Below are 22381 nucleotides of genomic sequence, written 5' to 3'. Positions count from 1 at the left end.
GTATAATGCTTCCCTACATTAGTTCCCAAATGTATAATGGTCCCAGCGTTAGTCCCAAAACTGTGCAATGCCCCCCACATTAGCTCCCAAACTGTATAATGGCCACTCAATTTGTCCCTAAACTATATAATGGCCTCCGACATTAGGTCCCAAACTGTACAATGGCCCCTGCATTAGTCCACAAGTTACATAATGGCTGCTGAAATAGTCCTTAAAATGTATAAGGACCCCCACACAGTTTTGAGGTCCCTCACACTATTTATAAGGTTACCCCATTCTTTATTATGGCCCCACATGACATCACAAGTTTTAATTTAAAAAAAAATGATATACTCTGGTAACCCAGGATCCAGCAGCAAGGCAATGTGCTGTAACAGCACCGACTCCTGCACCAAAAGTCAGAGTCCCGGCGCAGTGCGATGACGACACTGCACCAGGACTCTGACGTCCTCAGCGTGCGTCATTCTGTAGACCTGAGGCATAAAGCGATCTGACGTCTACAAAACAGATAGCGGCAGTGCCGGAAGGTCATGTCTCCCTGCTCTACTGCAGGGCTTAACTGTATGTGCACATTATACATGCTGATTAATTACTGTAAGGGCAGTGTAGCTCTGGATGGGCCCCCCTGAGCGCGGGGGCCCGGGACATCCATACAAGATGCACCCAGGTAGCTACGCTACTGTATACTGTGACTACAGACATCAGATATTACAGCAGTCACATATTACCCGGTATATAACATCTGATGTCTGCGCACACAGTATATTATATGCCTAATATATCCTATACTATGTGTACAGACATCGGATGTTATATACAGTGTAATATGGCATGCTATATTTTACACTATTACTGCAGACATCAGATTTTACACTATCACATATTACCCTGTAAATACAATCAGATGTCTGTGCACATAGTATTAGATATGTCAGTGACATATTCTCCTATACACTCATGTATGTACTAAGTGCACTGTGTATATATATGACTGACTGACCAATCCTGGACCTGGCTACAGGCCATACATGGTATAATATATGGTGGCTGTATATATTATATGCAGTGTATGATGTCCTACAGCCGGGGTCAGGAGTAGTCAGCCTATGACCCTGTATACAGCTGTCTGCTGTGAGACTGGGAGTCATTGCTGCAGCTTGATCTTAACACACAGATCGGGCGATGCTGGAGTCGATGACTCCACTGACAGCGCGACCCGATCTGTGTCAAGCTTTAAGCTGGGCAATAAATCATCTCACCATGCCTCAGCCCATCTGCAGACAAGACAAGGCAAGATCCGACCCTGCCAGAGACCTCCTGTGTGATTGTGTGCAAGGCAAACTAATGCTGCCGGGCGTGCGTGCTGAAGAGGGAGAGGGGGTGATCGAGCGGCCCACTAGATGGACCGGCTGTTATGGCATTTGCCAGAAATGCCCAATGGCCAGTCCGGCCCTGAATGTAATCACTGGTTTCTCTGCTGCAGATCTAACAGCTCTCTGAATGCTGAGCTCTGTATAACCCCGCCCACAACACTGCCTGGAAGCTTTCTGTGTACACTGTGCATAGACAGAAAACTGACAATCAGTGGTGGGAGTACAGGACTCAGTAATATTAAGTAATATTAAAGACTAAACGGCACCAGATTTACTTGTCTTCAAGTGATAATCTCATGCGGATAAAACAATGATTTTAGAAAACATTTCACTTTAAATTCATTCAAAATGTTATCAAAACTACGGTAAGCAGCCCCACAAGTGACACATCGCTGGAACTGACATTAAATGGCAAAAACCTGGTGAAAGATTCCCTTTAAATTAATATACGATATTGAAGTATTTATGGTTATAACAGAAGTAGTTATTTTCATTTTATCTCTACATAAATTTTTTTATTTTGAACATTAAACACAGCTCGACACAATGCAAAAATTCAGTAACGAACATTAGTGATCTGCTCAAAATGCCTTTTCTAAATACCCTTGAGAACAAATAAAGCCATACCTGATCAGTGTATCATCATCCACTATCACCAGCCACCGTGCATGCAATAGATTAGATTTTAGAAACCGCTCCAGAATAGCAAAGGTTTTCCCGCAGTGTCCTGAAAGTACAAAAAGAAATATTTGCTTAAAAAAGAAGCGCCCTACAACAAAAGTACAAACTATCTGCACTGAGGACACTCCGCACATTACATATGGTGATTAGAAAGACACATAAGCGATTTTCTTTCATTAACGAAAAAAGAAGAGCTCTAAGGGCTCAGTTGACTTTAGCATTAGCCTCCCCTTTCTTTCCACGGTTCTTTTATCTTTTGCAGCAAGAATAACAAAAGTCTACACAAGTATTGTTCCCGTAAAAATACAAAACCCTAAATGACCCCATTATAAGTCAACGGGATCAGTACGAATTCATAGGCATCCTTTATAACTCTCATGAATTTATCATAAGTGGAAGCCAAAACATAATTTTCTTCTCTTCATCGCAACCTTCCTCAAAAATATGGTATCTATACACAAGTGGTTAGAATACATATAAGAAATACTCAACCTAGGACCAGAGATTTCACATAATTAACCCAATACCCCGAGGTTCATTAGAACAGGAAATCTCCAATGGTCTACACATGTTGCGTCTGTCTACAACTTAATATAAATCATACATAACATTCCCCTGTACGATATTAAGTGAAATAATTACGTTTCTTTTTTTAATCTTAATTATGAACTTGTACTGTGTAATGCAATGTACTATGATTATCTCACACAGGATATGATGGTAATTTCTAAGCCTTGACTCATTGTGACGATTTTTAAAAAGTACATAGACTGCCATCATTGTTCCTCTATACTTTTTCACAATTTTATGGGGGAAAAAATATCAGACTTTCCATCTTTAATATACAGGTATGTAGAAATGCACTTGTATATAGAAAAGTATCTCCATATAACAGTACAATCTAATATATAAAGGTCAATGTGTGTATGTGTGTATGTATGTATGTCCGGGATTGGCATCCGCACCGTCGCAGCTACAGCCACAAAATTTGGCACAGTCACACGTCTGGACCCCGAGAGCGTCATAGGATATGTTGTGAGGCGAAATGTTAACCCCGCGTGTTCCAATTCACCAAACAATTTTGCCCCTATCTTTATAATGGGGAAAAAGTGAAAGGAAAAGTGTTGGAGGCAAATTGACAGCTGCCAGATGTGAACAAGGGGGACAAAGAATGAGAGCGATGGCGCCAAAGAGTATATACCGTACAGTTGCTAAGGTGGGGCCCTGACATGGGATACTTACCACACACGGGGATATGAACACACACACAAAATGCGCCACACACTACCACGTGCTTCAACATATATACCACCCTCAGCACACATTTCACCATACATACACCAACCTCGCCACATAAAAGTCCAAACACAAAAGTGGCCAATCAAAACTCACCACGCTGTCCCAGAGCTGTTTAAAAGATGAAAAATCATCTGTGATTGGTTGCTATCAGCAACAGTTTTCTTTGTAGACAGTTGTGGTAACTGAGGCCTATTATTCTTATCATTTCTATGGTGTTATTTATCGTCCTTCTGTGAAGCTGGAAATAACACAATTTACTACCGTGCCAACACAGACCACCCTCTGACACAGACTGCAGGGGGAGCCCAGGATCACACAGGATAGGATTAGATACACGGCTCAGCAGTCAGTATCACACAGGATAGGATTAGATACACAGCTCAGCAGGCAGTATCACACAGGATAGGATTAGATACACGGCTCAGCAGACAGTATCACACAGGATAGGATTAGATACACAGCTCAGCAGTCAGTATCACACAGGATAGGATTAGAAACACAGCTCGGCAGTCAGTATCACACAGGATAGGAATAGATACACATCTCAGCAGACAGTAACACACAGAATAGGATTAGATACACAGCTCAGCAGTCAGTATCACACAGAATAGGATTACATATACGGCTCAGCAGTCAGTATTACGCAGGATAGGATTAGATACACAGATCAGCAGTCAGTATCACACAGGAGAGGATTAGATACACGGCTCAGCAGTCAGTATCACAGGATAGGATTAGATACACAGATTAGCAGTGAGGATTAGATACGCAGGTCAGCACATAGTATCACACAGAATAGTATTAGATACATGGCTCAGCACACAGTATCACACAGAATAGTATTAGATACACGGCTCAGCACACAGTATCACACAGGATAGGATTAGATGCACGGTTTTTATGTGCAATATAATAATTATATTTTGTTATAACTAACCACAGTTGGTTACTTTGCCCAGGCAACGCAGGGCTCTTCAGCTAGTGTGCCTATAAAGAAGAATAACTTTAGATACTTAGAGAGAGTATAAAATGTCTATGCATCCCTGTTAAGATGCTAGGTTTTTGTCACGTAAAAAAATCTTCTTAAGAACTTTTTCCTACCTTTAATGTCACCCATAATATGTACAAATCCAGTGGGAAACAAATCATTTGGAGGGAGAAATTAAAAAAAAAAAAAAAATAATAATGAGGTTGCATAAGTTATAATGTGGAAACGTGGTTGTGTTCTCAATTAGTCAATCATATTTAGGCCGCATGCACATGTCAGTATTTAGTCAGTATTTTACATCAGTATTTGTAAGCCAAAACCAGGAGAGGAACAATCAGCAGAAAAGTATAATAGAAACACGTCACCACTTCTGCATTTATCACCCACTCCTGGTTTTGGCTTACAAATACTGAATGTGTTAACATGGCCTTAAAATCAAGTTAAATAGTAATCAGTAAGCAGCTGCCATCATTTACAGTGATTCTGATTAACCCCATGTAATGTTTAGCTGTAAGGCTGGTTTCACACTTGCGTTTTTTTTCGCGGTATTTTAGCGCTAAATAGCGCATGCGTTTTTTTCCCTATACTTTGCATGGGATGCGCTTATGTGCGCATACACATGCGTTTGTACGCGCATGCGTTTTTTTGCGGTATGCGCTCGGGCGCACAAAATGCAACCTGTTGCATTTTTTGGTGCGTCCGACTTGCCTCAAAAAAACGCATGTGCGCGCAATGCGTTTTTTTACAGCAAGACACCCATTATAGTCTATGGGTGCGCATATGTGCGCATTGGCATGCTTATGTATGGTTTTTTTTGTTAACCATGGAATTTAGGGGTTTGGGTTAGAGTTAGGGTTAGTTAAGGGGGTTTAGGGTTAGGGTTAGGGTTAGGTTTAGGGTCAGGGTTAGTTAGGGTTAGGGTTAAGTATGGTTTGGTTAAGGGTTAGGGTCAGGGTTAGGGTCAGGGTTAGGGTCAGGGTTAGTTAGGGTTTGGGTTAGGGTTAAGTATGGTTTGGTTAAGGGTTAGGGTCAGGGTTAGGGTCAGGGTTAGGTTTAGGGTCAGGGTTAAGTATGGTTTGGTTAAGGGTTAGGGTCAGGGTTAGGGTCAGGGTTAGTTAGGGTTTAGGGTTAGGGTTAAGTATGGTTTGGTTAAGGGTTAGGGTCAGGGTTAGTAAAGTCATGGTTTGGGTTAGTGTGAGGGGCCAACTAATGTTTGGAAAAACCGCAAACGCTGTAAAAACGCACTAAAAACGCATACAAACGCATTAAAACGCTGCGTTTTTTTCATGCATGCTCATAAAAATGCTTGAAAAAAACGCAGCAGTTGTATGCTTTTGTATGCGTTTTTTCAATGCGTTTTTTTGCGGGAAAAACGCGCTGCAAAAAAAAGCAAGTGTGAAACCAGCTTTACTGTAGGATTTCCGAATATGTTCTAAGTTGCAGTTTACAGCAAAAACCATAGTCTGTAAATATCTTACAACTCAGAAAATAAAAGATATATTTTTATTATAGCGCAATTTATTCCATTACACTTTACACGTGAAAAGGAGTATACATAATAAAAAAAGTATAGTAATCTTGAAAACATGGATTTTTGTGATAACTCACCGTAAAATCCTTTTCTCCGAGACGCTCATTGGGGGACACAGGTACTGTGGGTGTATGCTACTGCCGCCTGGAGGCTGACACTAAGTGAAAAAAAGAGGTTAGCTCCTCCTCCGCCGTATACACCCTCGCCCCGATTGCAGGTGGAAACCAGTTTGGTGCAAAAGCAGTAGGAGATCAAACAAAAATCAGACATCAACCTTAATGCAGGTAACAACATGTCTAGAAGATAACCACCCTAATCTCATACAGAGAGCATATTAATTAAATAAACAGAAGCCAACTTGGCTAACAGGGTGGGTGCTGTGTCCCCCTATGAGCTTCTCGGAGAAAAGGATTTTACGGTGAGTTATCACAAAAATCCATGTTTCTCCTTCGCCTCATTGGGGGACACAGGTACTGTGAGACATCCTAAAGCAGTTCCTGGGTGGGAAGTTGACTCACCGATCCAAGCTACATGCACCTCCTGTTTAAAGGTGCGCCACCGCTACTTGGAGAATCCTTCTACCCAGGCTCACATCCGCTAAAGCCTGAGTATGGATATTGTAATGTTTAGTAAACGTGTGCCGGCTGGACCAGGTTGCTGCCTTGCAAACCTGTTCCGTCGAAGCCTGGTGCCGAGGCACCCACTGCCCGAGTAGAGTGTGCTCTGATCCCTGCTGGAATCGGCGCGCCTCTGATGCGGTAGGACTCCTGAATAGCCAAACGAATCCATCTGGCTATGGTCGATTTTGAGGCAGCAAGTCCCTTCCTGCAACCTTCAGGGACCACGAACAGCGCGTCTGACTGACGAAAGGGTGCCGTCCGCGACACGTACCTCCTGAGTGCTCTCACTAGGTCTAACGTATGCAGGGCCTTTTCCACATGGTGTATCGGTGCTGGACAGAAAGAGGTCAAGACAATATCCTCATTAATGTGAAACAAGGAAACTACTTTTGGCAAAAAAGTTGGAGCTGGTCTAAGAACCACCTTGTCTTTGTGAAAGGTCATAAATGGTGCTCGGGCAAGATAACGCTGCCAGCTCAGAGACCCACCTGATTGATGTTATAGCTACCAGGAACATCACCTTCCAGGAAAGGTATGACAAAGACACATCCTGTAGCGGCTCAAATGGAGCTTCCTGCAGAACACTTAGGACCAGGCTAAGGTCCCAGGCGTCCATAGGTGCCTTATAGGGAGGTACCAAGTGGGAAACCCCCTGGATGAAAGTCTTTACCTGCAAGTTGGTAGCAATCCTGCGCTGAAAAAGGATGGATAAAGCAGATATCGGTCTCCTGAGAGAACTGGGGGCCAAGCCTGAGTCTAGGCCAGACTGGAGAAAAGCCAAGATATTAGGGATGGAGAAAATCTGCCAGGTGTGGTGGAAAATTCGTGCTGAGGCAGGCTTCGGCGCTAACCATCGTAGCAACCACTTGGCGCCCAAATTCCGCCTGCGTCAGAATTCAAGATTCAACGGCCAAGCCGTCAAACACAGGGCCCCTGAGTTCGGGTGGCAGATCGGCCCCTGAGAAAGTAGATCTGGGCGCTCTGGCAGGCGCCATGTCACATCGACGAGCAGCTGCACTAGATCTGCGTACCATGCCTGATGAGGCCAGTCTGGGGCCAGCAGAATCACTGGCACCCCTTCTGCCTTGATCTTCATGATGACCCTCGGAAGTAGTGGCAGCGGGGGAAATAGGTATGGCAGGCGAAACTGATTCCATGGCAGAACCAGAGCATCAACGGCGATTGCCTGCAGGTCCCGGGACCGAGCAACAAATACGGACACCTTGGCGTTCACCCTGGAGGCCATCACATCCACATCCGGTGTTCCCCACCGTTGGCAAATCTGCTGAAAGACCCCTGGGTGTAGTGACCATTCCCCGGACGCAAGCCCCTGATGGCTGAAGAAGTCTGCCGCCCAGTTCTCTACCCCCCGGGATGTGGACCGCCAATATCACCGAGTGGTTCCTCTCGGCCCAGTGAAGCACGTGCCCTACCTCGCGCATGGTTGCCCTGCTACGGGTGCCCCCTCGGTGATTTACGTAAGCCACCGCCGTGACGTTGTCCGACTGAATCCGGACGGGGCAGCCTGCTAGAAGGTGATGAAATCGTTGCAGAGTCAGTCGGATCACCCGTATCTCCAACAAGTTGATCGGGAGATGTGCCTCCTGTGGTGACCACCGTCCCTGGGTCGTGTGGTGGCAAAAAACCGCTCCCCAGCCGAGGAGGCTGGCGTCGGTTGTGACCACCAGCCACTGATCTGGGGGAAAGGGTTTCCCTTGAAGAAGGGAGGAAATGATTTGCCACTACTCTAGTGACTGACCTGAGAGGAAAACCGGCACTGATGATCGAGCGTGAACGGGTTCTTGTCCCAAGATGACAAGAGGGCGTGCTGCAGGGGGCGAAGATGGAACTGGGTGAACGGAATCGCTTCCATTGCCGCCATCATTTTTCCTAGAATTCTCATGCAGAAACGGATGGTGTGAGGGACTGGTTGGTGCAGTACCCGCACTCCCTGCCGGAGGGCTAGGGCCTTGTCTCGAGGGAGAATTACCAACCCTCGGCAAGTGTCGAAGGTCATCCCTAAAAAGGAAATTCTCTGAGCTGGAACAAGGGATGACTTCTTTACATTGACCAACCACCCTAAGCGGACCAGAACCAAGGCCCAGACCGGATCCGCCGCATCCGGACACCCGTCTCTGCTGCTGCCCAGGAGAAGCTAAGGGCTCCAGCCCTGCACCGCTGCAGGATCCCTCCCCGGCCATCCACCTCCGTCCAGCTCAGGTAGAGGGGAGGGGGGCCATATAAAAAAGGATGGTGCAGGCACCCTAGCTCCATCTAACCCCTTCACGGGGTGAGGAGAGGGACCGTCCTCCGCCTTGCCCCACCGCAGTCTTACCATTGGTGGGGCAGTGTGGGCCGCACGGACTACACTTGTGCCTCTGTGCAGCCTAGGGTTTCAATACCCTAGGGTGGACAGGGCTAAGTCCGTCATCATGTCCCACGGTGCGGGAGAGGATACGTGGAGGGACACTCGCACGTGCTCGCCCGTTGTTGGTTTGGGGAGATCGGACCCCTTCAATAGGGTCCGTCACCCGTATCTCACCTCCGTGGTCTGACAATATCCCATGTTGCGGGAGAGGATATGTGGAGGGACACTCGCACGTGCTTGCCCATTGTTGGTTTGGGGAGATCGGACCCTTTCAAAAGGATTCATCGCACCTATCTCATCTTCATGTGAAAAAAGGAACATCCGGGAAAAAAAAAAAATCCCCGTTGCGGAGGGGATATGTGGAGGGACACTTGCACGTGCTTGCCCGTTGTTGGTTTGGGGAGATCGGACCCTTTCAGTAGGGTCCGTCGCCCCTGTCTTATCTTCATGGAGAAAAAGAAAGAAGAAAAAAAAAAAAGTCTTGAGGCAGACAGACGTGTGCCTCCAACAGACAATAAGCAAAAAACTGCAATCGGGGCGAGGGTGTATACGGCGGAGGAGGAGCTAACCTCTTTTTTTCCACTTAGTGTCAGCCTCCAGGTGGCAGTAGCATACACCCACAGTATCTGTGTCCCCCAATAAGGCGAAGGAGAAAAACTGAGTCTCAGACTGGTACAAGAGGAGAGAGGAACCTGCTCGCGAGGGCTCACAATCTACAAGGGATCAGCGAGGATACAGTAGGTGAGGGTAGAGCTGGTCGTGCAGCGGTATGGTGGAACTAGGGTTACTGCAGGTTGTAGGCTTGTCGGAAAAGGTAGGTCTTCAGGTTCCTTTTGAAAGTTTCCACTATAGGCGAGAGTCTGATATGTTGTGGTGTAGAGAGTTCCAAAGTAAGGGAGATGCACGGGAGCGATTGTGGGAAGAGGAGATAAGGAGATCTTGTAAAGATTGTAGGTTGCATGAAGGTAAGTACTGGGAGATAAGGTCACAGATGTATGTAGGAGACAGGTTGTGGATGGCTTTGCATGCCATGGTTAGGGTTTTGTACTAAAGTCTCTGAGCAATGGGAGGCCAGTGAAGGGATTGACAGAGAGGAGATGTCAGGGAATAGTTGGATGATAGGTGGATTAGTTGGGCAGCGGAGTTTAGGCTAGATAGGAGGGGTGCAGGAGTGTTAGAGGGGAAGCCATAACGCAGAAGGTTGCAGTAGTCAAGGTGGGAGATGATGAGGGCATGCACTAGTGTTTTTGCAGATTCTTGGTTAAGGAATGTGAGAAAAGGCAGGAAGTGGAAAGAGCTTGGATATGTGGTTTGAAGGACAGATCAGAGTCAAGGGTTACCCCGAGGCAGTGAGCTTGCGGGACTGGGGAGAGTGAGCAGCCATTGACTTTGATGGATAGGTCTGTTGGTGAGGTTGAGTGAGATGGGAGAAAGATTATGAATTCTGTTTTATCCATGTTAAGTTTTAGAAATCTAGCAAAGAACAAAGATGAAATAGAGGACTGATGTGAATTTTGGTTAGTAAAGAGGTGATATCGTGTCCTGAGAAGTAAATTGTGTGTCATCACCATAGAAGTAACACTGAAAGCTGTGAGACTCTATGAGCTGTCCAAGGCCGAAGGTGTAGAATGAGAAGAGCAGGGGTCCTAGAACTGATCCTTGGGAGACACTGGCAGATAGGGAGCGAGATGAGGAGGTGGTGTTTGATTGGGAGACAATGAATGTCTGGTCTGTTAAGTATGGATGCATTCAAGATAGGGCCAGGTCTATGATGCCAAGAGATTAGAGAATCTGTAGTAAGAGGGAATGGTACATTGTGCCGAAGGCAGAGGACAAGTCCAGGAGGAGGAAGAAAGAGTAGTGTCGTTTGTATTTGGCAGTTAGTAGGTAATTGGTGACTTTAGTCAGGGCAGTTTCAGGGGAATGTTGTGGTCAGAAGCCAGATTGTAAGTGGTCGAAGAGGGAGTGGGAGGAGAGGTGGGAGGACCATTCAGAATGGATGTGTTGTTCCAGTAGTTTTGAGGCATAGGGGAGGAGTTATATAGGGCGATAGCTAGACAGAGAGGATGGGTCAAGGAGGACTTTTTGAGTATGGGTGTGACTGAGTTAAGTTTGAAGCATGAGGGGAAGATACCAGTTGTTAGTGACAGGTTGAAGATATGGGTTAGGGTTGGGGTGAAGACTGTGGTGAGGTTTGGAATAAGGTGGGATGGGATAGGTGGAATAAGTGCACACGTGGTGAGATGTGAGCTGGAGAGTAGAGAGGAAAGCTGATCTTCCGTAATGGCAGAGAAGCTGGTTTTAGAGAAGGAAAGCTGAGTTGTTATGAGGAGGGGCTGCGGGGATTTTAGGCAAAAGCTTTGTCTGATGTTATCAAACTTTTGTTTGATAAATGAGGAAAAGTCTTCAGCTGAGATGAGGAGAGGGAGGAGGTGACGGGGAGTTGAATAGCTGTTTAGGGTTGTGGGACAAGGAGTATCTAAGAGATGAGAAGCAGGTTTGTTTTGCTGCAGTGAGAGTGGACTTGAAAGTGGTGAGGGACGGTTTGCATTTCATTTTACACCTGAAAATCTTTGTTTATTTTTCAATTGAATTGTACAGATTTTAGGGACATTACAGATGGAAAAAGTTCTGAAAAGATTCTTCTTGGTATGATTTTTTCAACTCCAGGCATTTTAACAGGAGTTTATAGTCTTTTATATCCTCTGTAAGTAGAAAAAAAATATCCAAATAATTAGAAATGCAACCTGTGGCGCACTGTTAAAGTTTCTGATGGTCATGCTAGAGTTCCTGAGTCTGATTAGTGAGTGGCCAAGCTTAAAAAAGCTAATAATTAGTAATATATATATGCGCATGTAAGCACAAATGCCAAACCTCCAACCCATAGTGATTCAAGTATATTGTGCCAACTACTTCTCATATAAGAGGGTGGTCGCCCCCCGCAGGATTCTCCTGTGGGCCAGTCCAAGCCTGTCCCACCCCAACTCCCAACCCTCCCATGTACTGTAGTATACATATATGTTTAGTTACTGTTAAGGTATGATCATGAATGAATGAAGGATGAAATGAATGAAAAAAGTTCTGAAAGCACATTAGTACATTACATTATATGAACATACAGTAAACTGCAGAAGAATGAAAACAGAGAAAAAAGGTCTCAGGCTTCATAAACACCGCACCAAGAAGTCCACCCTGGCGACAAATGGCATTTGGCCCCACAAAAAAGAACAACACCTCCATTACCTGAAGCCTAGAGTTGATGTTTGCAGAATTGGCTGGTTGGTAAGAAGTAACAGTCTTTGTATTCAATTACTGTCTTAGATATTGACCAAACTCTGACTCCAGAGTCTCCCTTGGGAGGAAAAACTGCCATTCTAAGTGATTAAAACTATGCTTTCATGTAAAAGATTGAATTTTTATCAAAGTATTATAGATAGAATGCTCTACCTGAAATCTTGAGAAACTTTGCAGTTCTAGCTTTTAAAAGATGTTGCATGATTAGTGTCTGTTCAAAGCTTGGAAATAAGCTCTCTCGTAAAATGAATAAAGCATCTTGCAAGTACCACCTAGGGAAGACAGCTACCCTATAAGTGTGACCTTGAATACTAGAGTAGCTCACTGACGAAGCATGATGCGATATGAGAGCTGGGTGCGCTTTCTAATATGTAAAGTGTACTTAATGCCACAGTGCATTATTGTTATGTGAACTTTCATGTGATATCACTCTCTCACTGTCTACCTGTATGTTCCTTAAAGGTCTATAAAGAGAATCTGTTAGCAGGTTTTTTTTCTGCGTAATCTGTGAACAGCATGAGGTAAGGGTTGTCTTTGATGCGCTCGAATAATATGTTTGAGTTCCCGCGGCTGTTCGACAGCCGCAACACATGCATGGATTGTCTGTTCGTTAAGCAATCCCTACAAGTGCTGAGGCTGTGGAACAGCAGCGAGACATGCAGCCGCGGGGACTCGAACATATTACACTGGTTACCCATCCACTCCAGAATCCAGTTCAAATTTATTAGCCTCACCCACAAAGCTCTCCATGGCTCAGCACCACCCTACATCTCCTCCTTGTCTCAGCCTACCACCCTACCCGTGCCCTCCGTTCTGCTAATGACCTGAGGTTAACATCCTCAATAATCAGAACCTCCAACTCCCGTCTCCAAGACTTTTCACGTGCTGCGCCAATTCTTTGAAATGCACTACCCAGGTTGATACGATTAATCCCCAATCCCCACAGTTTTAAGCGTGCCCTAAAAATGCATTTGTTCAGACTGGCCTATCGCCTCAACGCATTAACCTAAATATCCCTGTGTGGCTCATTCAAAAATATTTTTTATCATATTCAGGTTCCTTGCATCATGTTCTCACATGCTTTATGCATTTAATATCCCTCTGTGTCTGTACTGTTACATATTTAGACTGTTAACTGGTTCATGCAGCATCACAGGAACACCTGGTTCGTACACTATGTCTGGTCCGAACAATGAAAGCAATTGTTACCATCCACCTTTCGTGTCTCCCCCTTTTCCTTATAGATTGTAAGCTTGGGAGCAGGACCCTCATTCCGCTTGGTATCTGTTTTGATCTGTGTTTATTGTTGTGCTGTAATGTCTATTGTCTATAGAAGTCTCCTCTATAATGAAAAATGCTGTGGAATATGTTGGCGCTATAGAAATAAAATTATTATTATTATTAAAATCTTAACAAAAACAGTCTTTCTGGCACAAATGAAAATAAAAAATAAAAGAAGGGAAGAAGCCAGCGCTGCCTATGGTCAGAACGCAATACATAAAGTGCATATGCACATATTAATTTCTAACTGTACTTCAAAAATGAGACATTTAGCAAACAATTGATCAATTCTTTGAGCCACCCCACCACGTCAAGGCATTCTCATATGGGGCGCTATAGAAATAAAATTATTATTATATTATTTGAGCACGCCGAAGACACTCAGATAACACCTTATCCGAGCACGTTTGCTCATCACTAGTAGCCACCTCTCCTAGGTGGGATTTTGCAATAAACTGCACTCTCATTCTGCACAACTGCTTATTTGGATACTTTTCTCCTATTGTGCATCGCCTGTAAGACTTCATACTCCGCTGACTTCTTTCCATACCAATACTTTCTCTATGTTATACTAAGCTTATTTTGGTGATTTGCCGTGTGTGAAGAATATAATCTGATGCAGCGCATGCTATTTTTTCCAAAATGCAGGGCAGCACCAAACACTGCTTTATCAGCTAAAGGAGTTCTCAAGGAAACCTGCAGATCTACAATAAGGCTACGTTCACACATCGCGTTTTTTTCACGGCGGTTTAAAACGCGCAATTTTCCCGCGAAAAATAAGCATCCCATGCAATCCTAGGGGATTCCGCAATGCTGTGCTAATGCAGCAGTTTTTTCCGCGGCGGAATCGCTTTGCGGTAAAAAACGCAGCATGCTCATTAATTTAGTGGAATCACGGGGATCCCGCACCCATAGGATTGCATTGTTCCGCTTACTTCCCACATGTGGCTGTGCCCACCATGCGAAAAGTAAGCAGAACATTTGCGGATGGTACCGACGGTCCGGAGGAGAGGAGACTGTCCTCCGGGCTCTGGGTACCATATCCCTGTAAAAAATAGAATTAAAATAAAAAATATTGTTATTTTCACCTTCCGGCATCCCGTGCAGCCTTCCCGCCTTCTCTCCACGCTCCCGGTCCCAGTAATCCTTTGCGAGAATGACCACGATGACGTCGAGATCTCGCGACGTCATCGCGAATGACCGCAATGTCTCGCGGTTATTCACGCAAAGGATTACTGGGACCGGGAGCGTGGAGAGAGGCGGGAAGCCTGCGCGGGACGCCGGAAGGGGAGAATAACAATAATTTTTATTTTTTTAATTATTTTTTACATTTTATCTTTTACTACTGATGCTGCATAGGCAGTATCAGTAGTAAAAAGTTGGTCACACTTGTCAAACACTATGTTTGACGAGTGTGACCAACCTGTCAATCAGTTCTCCAAGTGATGTTCCAGATCGCTTGGAAAACGCTAGCATTCTGCAAGCTAATTACGCTTGCAAATCGCTAGTTTTTCCGTGGGAAAATCGCGGGAATTTAAAATGCGATTTTCCCGAGGAATGGAATTCCGGAATTCTCGCGGTAACTTCTGTGAGAGTTCCGCTACGTGTGCACATATCGTTGGCTCAGATCATTAACCATAATAAAACGAAAGAAGGACAATTACCAGGTTCCCAGAAAAACGTGTTACACATAATTAGAATGTCTACAGGAAAAGCAAAAAAATACTGGAATTAAAGGGGTCGGTCATCTTTGAGTACAATTTTAATTTTACTCAATTGCATAATTGGGGCTAAATATCACTTTTGCAATGGGGCTTCATTAAACATTTTGCACCGATTTGCTTTTACAGACTTTTTTTTTGTTTCCCTGCACATTCAAATTTCATATAACCTGTAGTCATAAATCAGATGAGAGGAGCTCAGAAAAAAAACTACAAACTCTCTGTCAGACCATCACAACAACGGACTGACTGATGGAACTCAGTGAGCTACCGTAATTTTTCAACCAGCGATAGACACTGCAGCACAGCGCATATAGAAAGCAAAGGATGCAAATTTTTCAATTTCACACAACTGCAAACACGATTTTTAGCCCCAATTACATGCACTTAAAGTAAAGAAAAAAGAAAAAATGTTGCCCCCAAAGGTGCACAACCCTTTTAATTATTGCACACAGTGACTATGCAGTGACGTTCCATACTTGACCTGTACATGCGATCATGGGACATTATACAACTTCTTGTAAACAGGTTGGGCCTCAAAAATTATTTTATTGAAAATTATTTCTAGGGAAAAATAATTTGTACTCGTATGTCAACTCCTCACAGTTTTGATTATCTTGACTGCACCGTTTGTGAGAGCCTTCACTATGCTCTACAAGGCAGAAGCACAAGAACGTGGAAGGCATGACAACCAAGCGGTACTGGCCCAAGACAATCGTGAGGGAGCATAGGAAATGTTATCAAACTATCGAAAACCAAACGTTAAAACATGATGAGGCCTTCTCAGAATACCCTTCAAAGAAGTTTTCTCCATCCACGATTCCTTCTCTTTAGCGTCTGTTCCGGCTATTTGCTAAGCTCCGACAGTTCAGATCTCGAAGCAATCTGCTGGTGGAGGAGTAGGTGACCGGGGCCATCCATCAGTTTCTTTCAATGAAAAAACACTTCTCTCATGTGAAGTGTTTCTAAATTAGGCCGGGATCACACATGTGAGAAACTCGGACGAGTCTCGCATCTTAATATCTGGCACTGCAACCGGCACTCGGGAGCGGAGTGTGCGGCTGCATGTACTTCTATGCAGCTGCACGCTCCGCTCCCGAGTGCTGGCGGCAGTGCCAGGTTTTAAGATGCAAAACTCGTCCGAGTTTCTCGCATGTGTGATCCCGGCCTCAAAGGGAATCTGTCACATCACTTCAAACATCTAATCTGTCGGTAGTGTGTTGTTAGAGATGCAATGTGCATCACTAACATGTTTTTTCATTAATAACGGCACTGTAATGATGTCCAAAAAGCACTTTAAATACTTATATAGCACGTGCTTCATTTAGTCATAGGGGTGTGCTTCAATTCCTGTTCAGTCACGGGCGTCGTGGCACACTCATTTTGCTTGATTTCCCTGGTTTCTCCGAAGTCACTGGAATCCCTCGCTTGCGCAGTGTTGAGCGGGCAGCCATGCTTGTGCACTGTGTAGCCAGCAACGCTTGCGCAGTGTCGACGGGGAGCCGCATGTTACGGCGCATGCACGGCTCCACGCTTCACACAGTGAAAGCGCCGCGACACTGCAAAAGTGTGTCTCCAAGCACCACATTGCACAAGGGCGGGATTCCAGTGATGTCGGTGCATCCAGGGAAAGTCAAGCAAAAGAGAGAAAGTCCTACCCAAAGATTGTGCACACTCCCATATAGAAAATAGACATCTTTATTGTTACTAACACTATACCCAAACAGATTAAAAACAATTAAAAGAGTAACAAACAGTAGGGTTCCAGACCGGATGACCAACAGACAAAGATATAATACAATTTTTGCTGTGAATACAATAATGACACAATATCAATATAATAGGGTCATATAATAGCAGCCATCAGGTAAATTATCAAAGGGTACCCAAAAAAAAAACAGATCGGGGGTCAAAGCTGTATATAGTTACGCATGCAAAAAACAGCATAATGACCTAACTGATGCTCCAGTGATGAACATATGATTGATGCAATCATCACCTGAGAAAACAAGGCATGCAGTGAGAAATGGGAGTAGGATGTCTTTCCCTGAAAGGGGAGCCGTGAGAGATGCGTAATTGCAACCTGATAGCAAAGGTATGCCAGTGTATGCAAGAAAAGTGGCTGGCAGGATCAAAAAATGAAATATACCTGTCAAAAGGGACATCCGACTCCCCAGATGAATATATGTCTAGAACATCAAGGTGTGAACATGGAGCAAAGGGAGGCCATAGAACTGGTAAGGGACCCACCCCACGCGTATCACCGCGTGACTCACGGCTTCTTCAGGGGAATGTGGGGGAAAGCGTCAGCCAGGTGTATAAAAAGGAGAAGCAATTAGCGATATGTCTTACCGGTGTTGCCTATGTGTGGGGACTGATAGCACAATAGTGATGACGCGTACACACAGTAATGGCAGACATCTCTGCCAGTACAGACCAATAGCACATGTGCGATGATGAGTACATCTAGTAATGGCAGGAGTTTCTGCCGCTACAACCAAATGACGCATGCGCGGAACATGATGAAAGAAGTATGGCAGTTGCAAGAATTATGGCGCACGCACAGCTCCCAGGAGCATAGGATAACCGAGAACTCTATGAAGGGGAGGTAGACGAGAGGGAACCCGATGCCAGGGCGGGGGTGAGGCGGGCCCACCCATGGGGGAGGCATGGGGGGAGATAATAATGAGGATCAGAGAAAATAAACAATAAACTACATATAAAGAATGTGTGGTGGGAACAGATAAGTACAGTAAATGCAGCAAGATGAGCAGCAAGATACAAGGCAAAAAGTAAAAAATGCATAATCGCTAGGGAGGGTTGGAAAAAAAAAATATATACATATATATATACACAGTATATGTATATATATATATATATATATATATATATATATATATATATACCGTAAATATGTAATAGTGTGCCCTTTTTCAGCATTTTCACAGGTACATCCAGGGAAATCAACTATGATAAAGTAAGAATAAAGTGGACAACCTCTTTAACCTAGAATACAAATTAATCAGCTGTTTATAACATATACAAGTGTAAAATCATAAGCATCGATTAATGAACGTGTAATTTTACCTCTTTCAACATTGGGAATTCCCAGATCAATTGTAGGGATTGTGGGATCGGCATAGTCACTGTAGTATTCGAGGTGTACAGCACTCTTTTCCCATGTCCGTTTGACAACAGGTACTGAAAAAAAACCCAAAGTAGGATGAAGTTTTATACAGCTACAAATTATACAACATGTACAATAAAGTAACATAATGTGGGATGTAGGATAACATAGAATGTAACTGTAAAGTAGAACATTGTATTCTGAAAGGAATCTGTCAGCTGCATTTGACCCCCAAACTATTTATATGTGCACGTAGTTTTTCTAAAAAAAAAGTCCAATAATACCTTTACATGGCCAATCCGTTCCTCCGTTACTGAGAAATCACTACTTGAATTGATATACAAAGGAGGCTAAAGGGCTATGATAGATTTGAAGCCTTTGTCACTCCGGCTCTATTCTCCTCCCAGCACTACCGCCTCCTGCTTCACTGTATTGTGTGACTTCAAGCAAAAACAAAATCAGGAAAGCAGATGGAAGTGGTGCTGGGCAGGGAATAGAGCTGGAGTGACAGAGGTTTCAGATCTACAAATAGTTATTCGGACTTACTTCAGTTTAAAGGCAAACGATTTCTTAGTAACGGAGGAATGGACTGGCCATGAAAAGACATTGCTGGACTTGTAGTTAGGAGGCTGAAATCCTGCTGAAAGATTCACTTTAAAGTGAATCTTCTTAATTTTACACTATCCAGTTTTTAGGCCTCAAATTCAATGCAAAATAATTTAAGAATGTATTTATATAGCAGTTTGGAGCGCTGTTTGTCTTATGCAAAGTTCCAAAATCTGTACATAGGCACTGTAAAAATGGTACAATTCTCCCTCCCCCAGAAAGATATTAGCAGCTTATCGTATGCTGTATAATTCAATTTAGAAACCATATACAGTAAGATATTGAGCCCCATCTAGTGGTGGCTGCAGGAACTATTAAAATATATGAAACTATTAGTCTGCAGAAAAAAATGTTTACAGAATTTTAAATACAAATGAAAACAAAATTTTATCGAACCCTTTCCCACCTCATGACTTACTATTATGTCATGGAGCAGGCTCAGGATCTGAGCCTGATTCACAGTAGCCAGTGTTATACAGGGTGGACCATTTATATGGATACACCTAAATAAAATGGGAATGGTTGGTGATATCAACTTCCTGTTTGTGGCACATTAGTATATGGGAGGGGGAAAACTTTTCAAGATGGGTGGTGACCATGGTGGCCATTTTGAAGTCAACCATTTTGGATCCAACTTTATTTTTTCCAATGGGAAGAGGGTCATGTGACACATCAAACTTATTGAGAATTTCACAAGAAAAACAATGGTGTGCTTGGTTTTATCATAACTTTATTCGTTCATGAGCTATTTTCAAGTTTATGACCACTTATAAAATGTGGTAAAAGTCTAAGGGGGTGAGATCGAGAGACCTTGGTGGCCATTCAACTGGCTCATGACTACCAATCTACTTTATCACCAACAATTCCCATTTTATTCAGGTCCACCCTGTATATCCCATGTCTTTAGAGCTTTCTCCGGAGCTAGCTCAGATTGCTGCTGTTAACACTTTCATGCCCCTGTATCTCAGACACTGGCATTTAGGATGTGTGGTGTCGTTCTGTACACCTAACACTCCTTCCCTCCTGCTGGATGCCCCCATGGATGCCCTCTTACATCTCCTGTGAAACCCAAAGACAGTGAAAAATAAGTGAGTTAACGCCAGTTGTTTCCATTGTATTTATCAATAGAAAGTTATTTAAAGTTATGGGTGTTAGATAAAGTATATAATTTTGGTCTCATGAGAATTACAAAATACAGGAAAAAGTCCCATATACTGGCTTAAAAATATGTATTAAAAAAGGCAATTCATCCCCTTTCCCTAAATTTAAAATGAATAAAAAAATGCACATGTGGTATTATCCGAAAAAGTATGATGTATATTATAGAATATAAAATAATTTCACTCAAAGTATATGCCGTAAACGTAAAAACTGTCATTTTTGGAGGTAAACATACTTGTCCACCCCCCCCCAAAAAAAAAAAAAAAAAAAAAATTGTTATGGGTCTTGGAAAATGGCGATACTAAGCAATTTTTGTTTCTCAACCTTCAGATTTGTTTTAATCACTTACAGGGAACCTATCAGGGGGACTAATCTGGGTATACAAGTGTGGGGTTTAAAGGGTTTGCTGTTCACTGTCTTCCTTTTCACGCTCAACTTAACAGGAGGCGAGGACAGTGACGCCAGCACTGATTGGGCACCTTGCTCACGTGTCCCAACAATAGCAGTTTTGCCTTGAAGAATGGGCTAAAATCCCAATGGCAAGATGTGGAAAGCTCATACGGTAGTACGTATGTGGCCTGTATGTGGCATGAGTCGATCGGGTTATGGCAGCTTCTAGTCTCCCATGGAGACTATTGAAGCAAGTGAAAAGTGAAAAAAAAAATGTTTTTAAAAATATTCAAAAAAATTAAAAAAAATATAAAAGTTCAAATCACCCCCTTTCGTCCCATTCAAGATAAAACAGTAAAAAAATAAATTGGTATGGTCACATTCAGAATCGCCCGATCTATCAATATAAAAAAAAAATAACCCGATCGTTAAACGGCGTAGCGAGAAAAAAAGTCAAAATGTCAGAATTATGTTTTTTTGATCGCTGCAACAGTGCATTAAAATGCAGTATAACTAAAAACATCCGCTCGGCATGCAAAAAATAAGCCCTCACCCATCCCGAGATCACAAAAACTGTAGACGCTACGGGTTGGGAAAATGGCGTGGTTTTTTTTAACAAACTTTGGAATTTTTTTTCACCACTTAAATAAAAAACAACCTAGACATGTTTGGTGTATATGAACTCGTAATGACCTGGAGAATCATATTGGCAGATCAGTTTTAGCATTTAGTGAACATGGTAAAAAAAAAAAACAAACAAAAAACTAACTGTGGGACTGCACTTTTTTTGCAATTTTGTCACTCTTGGAATTTTTTCCCCCATTTTCCAGTACACGATATGTTAAAACCAATGTTGTCGTTCAAAAGTACAACTCGTCCCGCAAAAACAAGCCCTCACATGGCCATATTAACTGAAAAGTAAAAAAGTTCTGGCTCTGGGAAGAAGGGGAGCAAGAAACAAAAATACATCTGGTCGTTAAGGGGTAAAAGGCGTAATAAACAAGCTTTATAGTGTGTGTAGATGCACAATTGCCCCGTTTTTTTCCAATCATACACTTGATATACAGATTGACATTTCTACATGGGTGGTTAGCACTTGACTTGCTACCGTAAGCGACCCCTGAGGCATCTGCAGATGTCAACTGCAGGAGCTATCGGTTAGACGACTCTTATAGTTGCTGTGGCTCTTCACGATGATATCGGGGAGTCTTCATTCATTAATATTCCCTTGTCCATACAGTATCATACTAAGTGCTTCGCTTGGTGTCTTTTTTATCTAAAATTCTGATAGGGCATCTATTTTATCTTAATTACCGGTAGTAAGAGGATCAGCATATACTTCTAATTTGCAACTTGCTTATTACATTTAGTGACAATTTTTCCATTTTACCAACAGAGACAAACAGAAATTACTTCAGTTCTTAGTCACATTAGTAAAAGCAAGTGGTCACAATGACAGCCCGGTTTGAAGAATTGTAGTTGTAATAATCATCCAGCCATCACTGCAGGCTTAACCCTTTCACCACCTTTAACATACATGTACTGAGGCTGAACCCACATTTCTTCCTGCACTTGAAGACTGATATGGCTGATTTAATCAGCCATCAAGGGCCTTTAATACCTGGGGGTGGAGCAATGCTCCATCCGGGGCTGTTAACCAGTTAATTTTTTCTGTCAATCATTGGCAGCATGATTTAACACACGACGGCCCGAAGTGCGTCATTAATCCTACTCATCGGCGCCCCTGTCCGGGGTGCTGATGGGTTGTCATGACAGCCGGGGGCCTGCTGATGACATTGATAAAAGATCTAGCTTACCATCATAGAATTCTCATATAGTTCGAAGCATGGAGGGCGTCTATGCCTGGACGGAATCAATGGCATGAAAAGGTACAAAATCCAGAGTCACAAACTTTTTGTAAAAAAATATATATTTTCTTTA

General features: G+C 43.4%; 1 protein-coding gene across 2 annotated transcripts in view; it reads right to left on the bottom strand.

The window, feature by feature from the left end:
• The window catches only part of B3GLCT (beta 3-glucosyltransferase), a 591167-nt gene that overhangs the window by 49925 nt on the left and 518861 nt on the right, over positions 1–22381 (bottom strand). For both annotated transcript variants that reach the window (XM_073583176.1, XM_073583175.1), the window contains exons 11-12: positions 18244–18357; positions 2001–2100 (exon numbers count right to left, since the gene is read on the bottom strand). In XM_073583176.1, the coding sequence (XP_073439277.1) occupies positions 2001–2100; positions 18244–18357 (214 nt within the window). The remainder of the gene's footprint in view (positions 1–2000; positions 2101–18243; positions 18358–22381) is intronic.

This window comes from Dendrobates tinctorius, unplaced genomic scaffold (genome assembly GCF_039654945.1).
Source record: "Dendrobates tinctorius isolate UK_male_01 unplaced genomic scaffold, ASM3965494v1 ptg000075l, whole genome shotgun sequence".
NCBI classification, from domain to species: domain Eukaryota; kingdom Metazoa; phylum Chordata; class Amphibia; order Anura; family Dendrobatidae; genus Dendrobates; species Dendrobates tinctorius.
The sequence above is the reverse complement of the archived record's forward strand: the minus strand, read 5'-3'. Positions and strand labels throughout refer to the sequence as shown.